Consider the following 10,763-nt stretch of genomic DNA (forward strand, 5'->3'; position numbering starts at 1 on the left):
ACTCAATTACTCCTCGCGCATGAGCCTGAAAAAAGGCTTACGGTATGTTTAAATAAACTTAAAAAAAAAAGCTTGCACCTTGCAAGTGGTTCGAACTGATTCAACCTATCCCACGAAGCCGGCCCAGGTAGACCGATTAGCGTTTGCATGAGCGCGACAGGAACTCTCATCCCGACAAGCCAACTCGACCCGCTCTTGCCGGGTTCTTTTACACGCCCCGAGTGAGAGCCTATCGAGCGCCGAGTCTCGTCTGGCAATGCGTCGTCGCCAAGCCTGGCCGCTGGCGCTCGAGGCCAGCCGCGCACCGAGGCGGCGGCGGCGGCGCCCTTCCCGCGCACCTGCGGGCGCGCCCGTGCGCTCGTCGCGCCAGCCGCAGCTCGGAGCGGAAATGCCCCCGGCTGCTTGGCTGACCCCGTTTTATTTAGTCGGGCTCGACATGACGCGACGCACGGGCAATGCGCTCTGCAAAGGGCTCGGCACCTCGCAGCCGGCGAACGTCAGCGCTGGGCGAACGTCACTTGTGCAGCTGCGACGCCCGCAAGGAAAAAAAAAAAAAAAATAGTGCTACATGCGCGGAACAGCAGTTGCCACATGTTATAGTGTTTTATGGTGTTTATATATCTTGTGCCTGTTGTGGTGCGACGTTGTCTTCTTTTTCATTTCGTTTTTTTTTATTTCTTTTTGCCTCGCTGAATTCCCCCAGCTTTAGCGGAATCCTTTTCCTAGGGATCGCTGTCGCAGCGCTAGAGACTACAGAAACGCGCAGCGAAGAGAAGTAAGCATTTTTAGGCTGTTATACTGACGACGACCGTTGGATTGGCTACCGCAATTCGCAGTAAGGACAACGTTGATTCAAATAGGTCGCGAAGCTTTGGGTGAAAAGCGATTTATAACCAAGTGTCAGCGACATCAGCAATGGCAATTATGGGAGCAGCGATTGAAGCGCGGCTATGTGAGGAGGGAACAAACATAGAGAAAGAAAAAGCGTTTTTAATCAGAACAAGACAGAGTTTGATTCATTCAACGAAAATAACATTCATAGTAATTTTATATATGCGTGACGAGGAAAGAAAATGAACCCTTTTTTACTTTATCATTAACAATAAATACTTCTTTTTCAACGCCCACTATAAGAGCGACGTTGACGCCTCTATTACATTCGATGACGCAGGTAATGAACTGTGCGGAAAGGCGCGCTCGTAAAGCTCACCTGTTACAATGCGCCCCCCTGACACGTTGTGTTCTTTTGTTTGTCAACGTTTGTGTGAACATTTCGTCAAAAGTAGTGAGTTACGACCGCCACGTAATTGTATACTTTAGCTGTTTTCGTGCCGCTGCGCTGGATGACGGGCTCGGCGTCCGACGAAGCGACCAGCACTCTACACTCAAAGCGTTCGTCGGCCTGCAAGAAACTATGTTCCGCGCAGAGGTGCAATTTCGACACCTGGTACGGCTGCGATTTTGCTGAATGGCTTTCCACGCTTCAAGCTCGAAACGCCCATCGAGTCGAATTGCAGGGCATTTGAAAATACAGCTCTAATGACCGGCCACCAAAACAAGTTTCGTGCCTTTGAGAACAAAAATGACGTCACTTATGTTTCTAACGGATATGGCGTCACATTATTTTTTCTTCCGCCAGAAGTTTTCCCTCGTCACACAGATGACGCTAGGCCTCATGAACCGCCAATGAACCGCCATGTTTTGAACGTATGAGCTTTTATGGAAGTTCATATATGAGTTCGATGAAAGCGCACCTAAGACGCGGACACAGAACGGAAGCTTAGACAGGATAGCGCTTGACTCTCAATTGATTTATTGTTTGACAGAAAAAGACTTACAAAGATGTTACAGTATTTTTGCGCATGCGCAGTAAAAGCAAGATGAGACATTCACAACAGGAGCGCCAACGTACACCCCAGACCCCTCAAAATTCTATCGCAATTGTTGCCTATCTAGATACGCATACACTCTATCGTGCAGCCTAATGGTTGTCTGACTGACGCAATCGCTACCCCTTTTTCGAATATGGTTTGTCTTGACTATTTCGCGAGTTACTTGATCTTTCTGTCGAAATATAATCTGCGTGTCACTAAACTGTGGCTTACACCCACCGTTTCCACAGTTTCTGTAGTGCATGGCTAGGTGAGTGGACGTCTTCGAACTGTGGACGTCTTCGAAGCCGGCCATGGTCTCGTCTGCTGAGGTTGCGGTCTAACATCGAGTGTTCTGATTTTTTTATTTTGCTTGTTACTCTTTTCATTGGTGTTATATCTGTCTAGTAAGGGTGTTTTGAAGTAACTAAACCAGATTGATGTCAGCTTCTTCCTCAGGACCGGGGTCTTCCCCTGGTCTGCTTCTACTCCTCTTCAGGATTTACTTGTAGAGATGTTCATACGCAATGGTATCAACTCAGACCCTGTGGCTCTCGTGCCGACTAATGAGGGCAATATTCGGGTGAAGAACCCCAAAGCGATACAAGTGGAACTTCGATCGGGTACGGCCCATTTATAGAAGATCACAGAGGTCCGGCAGTTTGGCAGAGGAGGCAGCAGCTGCTTTTTTTTTCCTGACCAGGCCTGTATACAAGACCTTATTAAGTCTCTGTGTTTTCTGCAAATCTGGTGAGTTCATTTATTCCACATCGTTTGGCTTGCGTGAAAGGCCTTGTCCGGGGCGTCCGTGAACGTTATTCCGACTGAAATATTCGATATGTTTTATACTAAGTCCAAACCACATAGGTTTCAAGCCAAGGTCTTCAATTGGTGCGCTCATGCTGACCTTGAGGGCCCCATTCACCCCGCTCGGCAAAGGGGGTATGGAGCTATAGTTTATTCTAGACATCGCTACAGCGTACGACAGTGTTATATAATCCATCTCACTGAGTAATCTGCAGAATCGCAACTTTCCAAAATACATGATTCCATGGATAGCAGAATTTTTTGAGATGAAGGTAATCTTATTGCTTTCAAGATGGATCTACTTCGTTTAACTTACAAGCAGACTGGCGAGGTTCTCCAAAGAGCAGTGACCCTATCCCAACCCTGATTAATATATTGATGAACACGATTCCAATTTCTCAGGATATACAAGTTTATGTATACGCAAATGACATTCCACTTTTCTGCATCTGCCCAGTGGCATACGCACTCTCTACCAGACTTTGCAGAGGTACATGAGTATTGACACGTGCACCTATTTTCGCTGGTAACCGCTTTTCACCGGGTAACAAATGTTAAACGTCATCGTTCGGCACAGGATGCGCCTACAAGTATCGGGCGTTTCTTGCATGTTATCGATGCTTCTATCCGTTGTCTGTCGTCACAGAACCTTGCGTAATCTGATTGTGCGGGCGACGCGAATTGTGTAGTACTTTCTGGAAGACACGTGGCAAGGTTTCATCACACGGTCGCGAAGGCGAGGCTGAAATGCGGTTCTAAACCAATGAGCAGCGACATCAATTATATATATATAATTATGGGGTTGTACGTGCCAAAGCCACTTTCTGATTATGAGGCACGCCGTAGTGGAGGACTCCGGAAATTTCGACCACCTGCGGTTCTTTAACGTGCACCTAAATCTAAGTACACGGGTGTTTTCGCATTTCGCCCCCATCGAAATGCGGCCGCCGTGGCCGGGATTCGATCCCGCGACCGCGTGCTCAGCAGCCCAACACCATAGCCACTGAGCAACCACGGCGGGTAGCGACATCAATTACGGTCGTGCGATTAAAGCGCGACTACATCTCGCAGGGCAAAACACTAGTTGATGAAAATTATGCATCCATCACCAATGGAAACATTTGAAACAGTACAGACAATGTAATTAGAATAAAAAAAATGTGAAGTCACATACTATTTTCTTCCATTGACGAATAATTATGAGTACTAAACTGTGCAGGCTTGCTTAAAGGGACACTAAAGCCAAACAATAAATCAGTTTAGACTAATGAAACATTGTTTGAGAACCCTGCAGGCAGTCATTAAAAAAATAGTTTGTTTGTTAGATGAGAAAATGAAGGTCCAAGTATCAGTATTTGAATTTCGTGCCGAAACCCCAGCGCTGGTACGTCAGCGTGATGTCAGGGATTCCAAAGTATGTTTTCGCATTTGGGCCGCGTTAGCTGAATAAAGGTTCCCGAAACTTACCATGTGTAATATTTGGCTCCTTTAGAACACAATGTAGTCAATCTGTACCGGAATATATAATTAGTAGGCCCTAGAAGATGCCATCAAAATGCAAGAAGTCACAGCCCCCAGGTGTGGGAACTTAAGTAGGCGTCGCCACCCGTATTCCGTTCTTGCGCTTTTTCTGGCTTACCAAACGTCTTATCGTTGTAAGAGTTGTGTCTTTTGGTGTTGTAGAACGGTAACTTACTGACGCAGAAGAAATCATTTTTCACTTTAGTGTCCCTTTAAGCTTGCTCGTGGCTATGGCTAGAGGTGTGCGCCGTGTCGGCTTCGACCGGCGCGGTGGCGTGGTGGTCGTTCCTAGTCGGCGGTGGCGGCGTCATCGGCGCAGCGCGGGGTTATTCATAGGTGGCGGTGCACGGCCATTTTTCTTTTAAATTCTGGGGTTTTACGTGTCAAAACCACTTTCTGATTATGAGGCACGCCGTAGTGGGGGACTCGTTACTTGTGGGATGTCAAATTCCTCTTGACTAGTCCCTCTTCCATTAACGTCGTGGGTGCCACTGGTACTGTATAAATCTCTATAGAACTCCTCAGCCACTTGAACTATCTAATCCATATTAGTGATGATATTGCCGGCTTTGTCTCTTAACGCATACATCTGATTCTTGCCTATTCCTAGTTTCTTCTTCACTGCTTTTAGGCTTCCTCCGTTCCTGAGAGCATACTCAATTCTATCCATATTATACTTCCTTATGTCAGCCATCTTACGCTTGTTGATTAACTTTGAAAGCTCTGCCAGTTGTATTCTTGCTGTAGGGTTAGAGGCTTTCATACATTGGCGTTTCTTAAATCAGATCCTTCGTCTCCTCCGATAGCTTACTGGTATCCTGTCTAACGAAGTTACCACCGAATTCTATTGCGCATTCGTTAATGATGTCCATAATATTGTCGTTCACCATTGCTTTAACGCTAAGGTGCTCTTCCTCAGTTAAAGCCGAAGACCTGTTCTGTAGCTTGAACTGGAATTGCTCTATTTTCCCTCTAACCGCTAACTCATTGATCGGCTTCTTAAGTACCAGTTACTTCCGTTCCCTCCTCAAGTCTAGGCTAATTCAACATCTTACCATCCTATGGCCACTGCAGCGCACCTTACCGAGCACGTCCACATCTTGTAAGATGCCAGGGTTAGCGTAGAGTATGAGGTCCATTTCATTTTTAGTCTCGCCATTCAGGCTCCTCCACGTCCACTTTCGGTTATCCCTCTTTCGGAAGAAGGTATTCCTTATCCGCAATTTATTCCGTTCTGCAAACTCTACTAATAACTCTCCCCTGCTATTCCTATAACCTATGCCATATTCTCTCACTGACTTGTCTCCAGCCTGCTTCTTGCCTACCCTGGCATTGTAGTCGCCCATCAGTATAGTGCAGTTTGTTTTGACGTTACCCATCGCCCATTCCACGTCTTTATAGAAGCTTTTGACTTGCTGGTCATCATGACTGGATGTACGCGCGTAGGTCTGTCTGACCTTCAATATGTACCTCTTATTACGTTTCACAACAAGACCTGCCACCCTCTCGTTAATGCTATAGAATTCCTGTATCTTTCACAATAAATGTACATTTTTTACAGAAAATCTCAAATGTGTTTCAATGAAATATTTCAATATTTGGTTGCGCGTTTATCTTGCTCATGTACAAACTAGTAACATAATAGGCACGGATGCTTCAATGTGTGAGGAGAAGGCTGTGGTGAGTATTTTCTTCCTTTCACTTGGATGGCCATTTTTTTTGATGAGTTCGAAATTTCACTCCTGTTTTTGAAGCTGAGCTTCTGGCAATGGTTTTTGCGCTGCGCGAGCTCCCTTTGAATGCAGCCACTGCTGTTATTAGAACGCGTTCGATTTCAGTTTGTTTTTCGCTTACTTCCTCATCAAATGCACCAGTATCAAAAGTATTCCTGTTAAGTCTTAAGCCTTATCAGGTTACTATGGGTACCGGGTCACAGTGGGTTATGCTTAAAATGAGATGGCTAGTTCGTTAGTGCAACCATCTCTGAATGGATTTATATTTTCTACTCTCCCAGTACTGGCTTACATTCCGGCGGTAAGATACCGGAAGCTTTCAATACACAGAGACGCCATCAAAATATCAATAACATCCTTGGCAGCCTTTCATCATTTTCGTCGGAGAAATTAATAGTGCCCATCACGAGAATTAGAAGTGTTAATGACAAGATTATGTTGTGCGTATCCACCCGCACCATAAACTTATATTTACAACCCAGGTCTGGTCCGGTAATCTCTCCGATGTGCCATTTTGCAAGGAAATTGAATCTATGTATAACTATTTTTATTCTGCCGCCCGTTCATAACACACAAACACACACAAACATACACGCGCGCGCACACACACACACACGCACGCACGCACACACACACACACACACACACACACACACACACACACACACACACACGCACGCACGCACACGCACGCACGCACACACACACGCACACGCACGCACACGCACACACATGCACACACACGCACACACACGCACACACACGCACACACTCGCACACGCACACACACGCACACACACGCACGCACTTGTGGTTTTAGCCACAAGGATGTGTTTGATGCTCTGCATGATTACATTCAAGCTACCAAATCGTTACGACGTTGATAACAGTTTTCCTTAAATGCCTATTGTAGTTCTAAATTCGTGCAACCCTAGACCACCAGGGGATCCTTAACGTGCTGTCAATGTACGGGACACGGACGTTTTTACATTTCGCCCTCATCGAAATGCGGCCGCCGCGGCCGGGTTTTGATCCCGCGACCTCGTGCTTAGCAGCGCAACACAATAGTCTAATAAATAATCATTCCTTCCCCAATTTTCAAACTTCCTAGTTCTATAAATATAACCTCGATTCTTGGCCGTCTCCCACTGTGGGCAAGTGCCAATCTGGAACCAGCACCAGCACCACCACCACCACCACCACCACCACCACCACCACCACCACCACCACCACCACCACCACCACCACCACCACCACCACCACCACCACCACCACCATCATCATCATCATCATCATCATCATCATCATCATCATCATCATCATCATCATCACAATTCTCAAGGAAAATTCGCAGCATTTAGACAGCATCTATACCGTCTTCAACTGCACGCAGTCGTACTTGGTAGACTCGGCAATGCAAGTCTAGGCTGGTTATCTAATCGCCCTTTCCTCCATGATTAGGCTAGATCAAGGCACACGTGCCATGAGTCAAAATAAGCGCAGAGCCTCGTTGACGTGCTTTCACATCCAAGCATGAGCTCACCAGAGCATCGTAATAATGGAATTACAAAATACAACGAAGGGCAAGCTTGACCCGACAAACTTCGGCGCTCCACACGCCGCGCATCGCCCTTTCAAACCACGTCCACAGGGAGCATTTGCGAACACATCTCTGGTCTATGTTGTGCTGCTGCGGGCTTACATTTGTGCCGCTGTAAAGCTGTTCTTTCACGGAAAAAAAATAAAAGCAGAGAAGGGGTTGATAGAACCGGAGTCGTTACAGGCATAGGTATACTGTGCAATATAGAGATATAGTATTTAATGAAGAGAGAAAAGCTCGCGGATACATAAACAAAATGCTAGACTGCTGTGTTGTACGTAATATCTGATTAGCTCAAGCAGGCTAGATGACTCTATGTTGCCGCCCCGTTTCGAAGGAAATGCCAATAATAATAATAATAATAATAATAATAATAATAATAATAATAATAATAATAATAATAATAATAATAATAATAATAATAATAATAATAATAATAATAATAATAATAATTCAAGACATTTCTAATCTCGCAATCGTTATATGTGTGTGTGGGTGTGTGGGTGTGAGAGAGAGAAGAAGGTGACCGAGGTGCTCGACTTTGTTAGTCGCAACTACTGAAGCCAACAGTAAACGAAGCCAATTAGGAAAACACAGCGCAAATTATTTGTCGTTTTTCATTGGAGTGCAGAAATGAATGCAAATTAGTTCGGTGGTCGCATATTGAAAACATAAATCTGAATAAGAAAATTGGAATTGCATTCAGGCACAAACTTCTTAAATGGAGATTATGTTACAAGACTAAATCAGCAAAAATGGTACAGTATTGTTGCTAAGCACTTTTTCCATTAATTTGCAGACAGAAGGTTGGTTACTGATTGAGAAAGAGAAGGCCAAGCTTTCCTCCTTCAATTTTGCGTTCTAACCTCCATGTCGGTGGCGTCACTGTGATGTCACAAATTTTAGAGCATTTTCTCGTACTATTTGGGTTGTTTTCCTAATAAATGTTCGCCAATGGTCAACTTTACCTTCTTCTGATGCAATTTAATACTTCTTGATTTTTTTTGTGGTGAAAAACACTTAACTAGCCTGAAGAAGACGCTGTCAAAATCGATGATGCCGTGGTGCGGGACAAAAAACGGTGTCGTGGTCCGTCCATGGTTATTACGTTCTTTTTTGGCCTGCCGAGACCCACTTCAAAGTACCAGTGGCCTATCGGTATTTTAAAAGTGCAGAGCCTAATAATAATGGCTTAACTTAATATTTATATTCAATACCTGATTAACACAGGCTTGGCGGTTAGCACGAGTTCCGAACCGCCGTTAAGCGTACCATATCTTTTTTTTTCTCTCTCTTTGTTGCAGGAAAACGTGAAAGCAACAGAGTTGGTGGAAATTGGGCTTTCTCAGTGTGGCCACGTCATCTCGAAGTCTACAGCGCGGACAATTGCGGACGAGGACGCAGCAGGGTGTAACCAACACAAGCGTCTTCCTTAATTGTTTACGTTGCTAGATCATCTGACCGCGTTCGGCCCTCAAGAAGATCGTTTTGTGAATTGGTACCTCATTGATTGCCCCTTTTATGTGGTCATCTTGAAAAGACACAATCACCATGGAGCTAGCGTTTAGAACATATGTCTGGGTTTGAGTTCGAACGCTGTCGTTATTCAAAAGACTAGCACAAAATAGCAGGGACAAAGACAGAGAAACGCTCGTCCTGTCGTCTTCTCTGTTTGTGTCCCTGCTATTTTGCGCTAGTCTTTTGAATAATGATGACACACCAACTAGCCCAGCTTTCTGCCTTGTTCGAACGCTGCATTGTCGAGATTCGTTATTATTATTACCATTCATTAAATTTTTTTTTCATATGGCACATTTCGTTACGACGCGAAAGCAGAAATTGAGTGAACGCGCACTCTGCTTGTGTCGCGGCATATGACACAATACGAATGGGGCGCCTAATAGTACGGAGGGGAACAAAAAAAGTGCCGTCGAAATGTCGCAATACACATATTCGGGAGAGAGCGGAGCTTCACTGTATAATAGAACGGGAAGGCATGCTCCACAGACCATCTAACCGACAATCAAGCTTCATCTGGGATATTCCGTTTTCTTTAGTTATGGCGAGATCAGATGGTCCCCACTCAGCTTACGATCAGTCAGCTTAACGCTTGTGATGCAGCGGTGGCTATTAAAGTCAAGCAGGTAAATGTTTAACAAGCTCAAATTCGACTGCGTAGCTGCCCTGCTTTCGGGTGTTCGCTGCTGGGCTGTGGATTGGAGGCTAGAACAATCGAAACCTGACACAAATTTAAAACCCCGCCACCCCTGCGCTCTGCAAAGAGAGAACGAGGTGCAAAAACCGAACCCACATGCCGGCAACGAGTTTCATTTCGTACGCGAAGAAGACATGCAATCATGTCTCGCGTGACCCAGAAGCATGAGGCGTCGGCGGCATATTTATCTTCGGGCTATTATGGACATTTCGAGGGTGTTCGATCGTTAGTGTGTAACGACGAAGAGACGCACTTAACGAGTTGTGCAAGTGTGTCCCAAGCTATAATGGTGCCCGGCTTGTATACGCGCGTCCGGCGAATGCATTGTGTCTGCGGGTTCGCTTGAAAAATGACAGTGGGTGTTGCGACACGCCAAACTTGGGGAGATTCGCGGCCGATTCTGCAAAAAGCGAGAGTGGGCCCGCCGCCGCCGCTGCACCGTACACGCGCGCGCCCCTGTACGTGGTCGGTCGCGCAACGTCTGGAAAGTCCCTGGGTTGTTGTCTCCCCCTTGCGGGCCATTAGTAATGCGTCGCGTCGCCAGACTGCGCCATGCAAAATGGAGCCCCCGCACTGCCACCGCCCGAACATCATTTCCGACCTCCAAAACGGCTGCGCGTGCGTGACTTCGCTGCATGTTTTATTCACAAAAAGAAGGGGAAAAAAACGAGAAAAAAATGCCATGCGCAAGCATGAACGAGGCGTCCATATTAAGTAAAACAAAGGGAAACTATCTTCATTTAAAAGCAACGAAGTAAGCATGCTATTTTGATGGCAGGCAAACAGAGGCAGAGAGAGAGAGAAAGAGAGAGACAGAAATAGGGAATGCGAACTTCAGTTCATGCTCGGCCGTGAGGAAAAGAGGAAGGCAGTTATTTACCTTATACCGCAGGGACGTCCAGACACATTGCCCCGTGCAAAGACTCAGCCACTTTATAACGCCTGGTTGGCTAAATATGGAAAGCCGCAGTCATGGCCCCTTTTGATCATTCCGGTCCGGTTCTCTGTCGCTCTGC

General features: G+C 45.9%; 1 protein-coding gene across 2 annotated transcripts in view; it reads left to right on the forward strand.

Annotated features, from left to right (window-relative positions):
* The window catches only part of LOC142564993 (uncharacterized), a 45,391-nt gene extending 36,243 nt beyond the window's left edge, over window positions 1-9,148 (forward strand). For both annotated transcript variants that reach the window (XR_012824737.1, XM_075676228.1), the window contains exon 2: window positions 8,837-9,148. Coding sequence is in view for 1 of the 2 variants with exons in the window: in XM_075676228.1 (XP_075532343.1) it covers window positions 8,837-8,968 (132 nt within the window). In the remaining variant the exon portion in view is untranslated. The remainder of the gene's footprint in view (window positions 1-8,836) is intronic.
* The last annotated feature ends 1,615 nt before the right edge of the window (window positions 9,149-10,763 follow it).

The sequence above is a fragment of the Dermacentor variabilis genome, chromosome 1 (genome assembly GCF_050947875.1).
Source record: "Dermacentor variabilis isolate Ectoservices chromosome 1, ASM5094787v1, whole genome shotgun sequence".
In the NCBI taxonomy this organism is placed as follows: Eukaryota; Metazoa; Arthropoda; class Arachnida; order Ixodida; family Ixodidae; genus Dermacentor; species Dermacentor variabilis.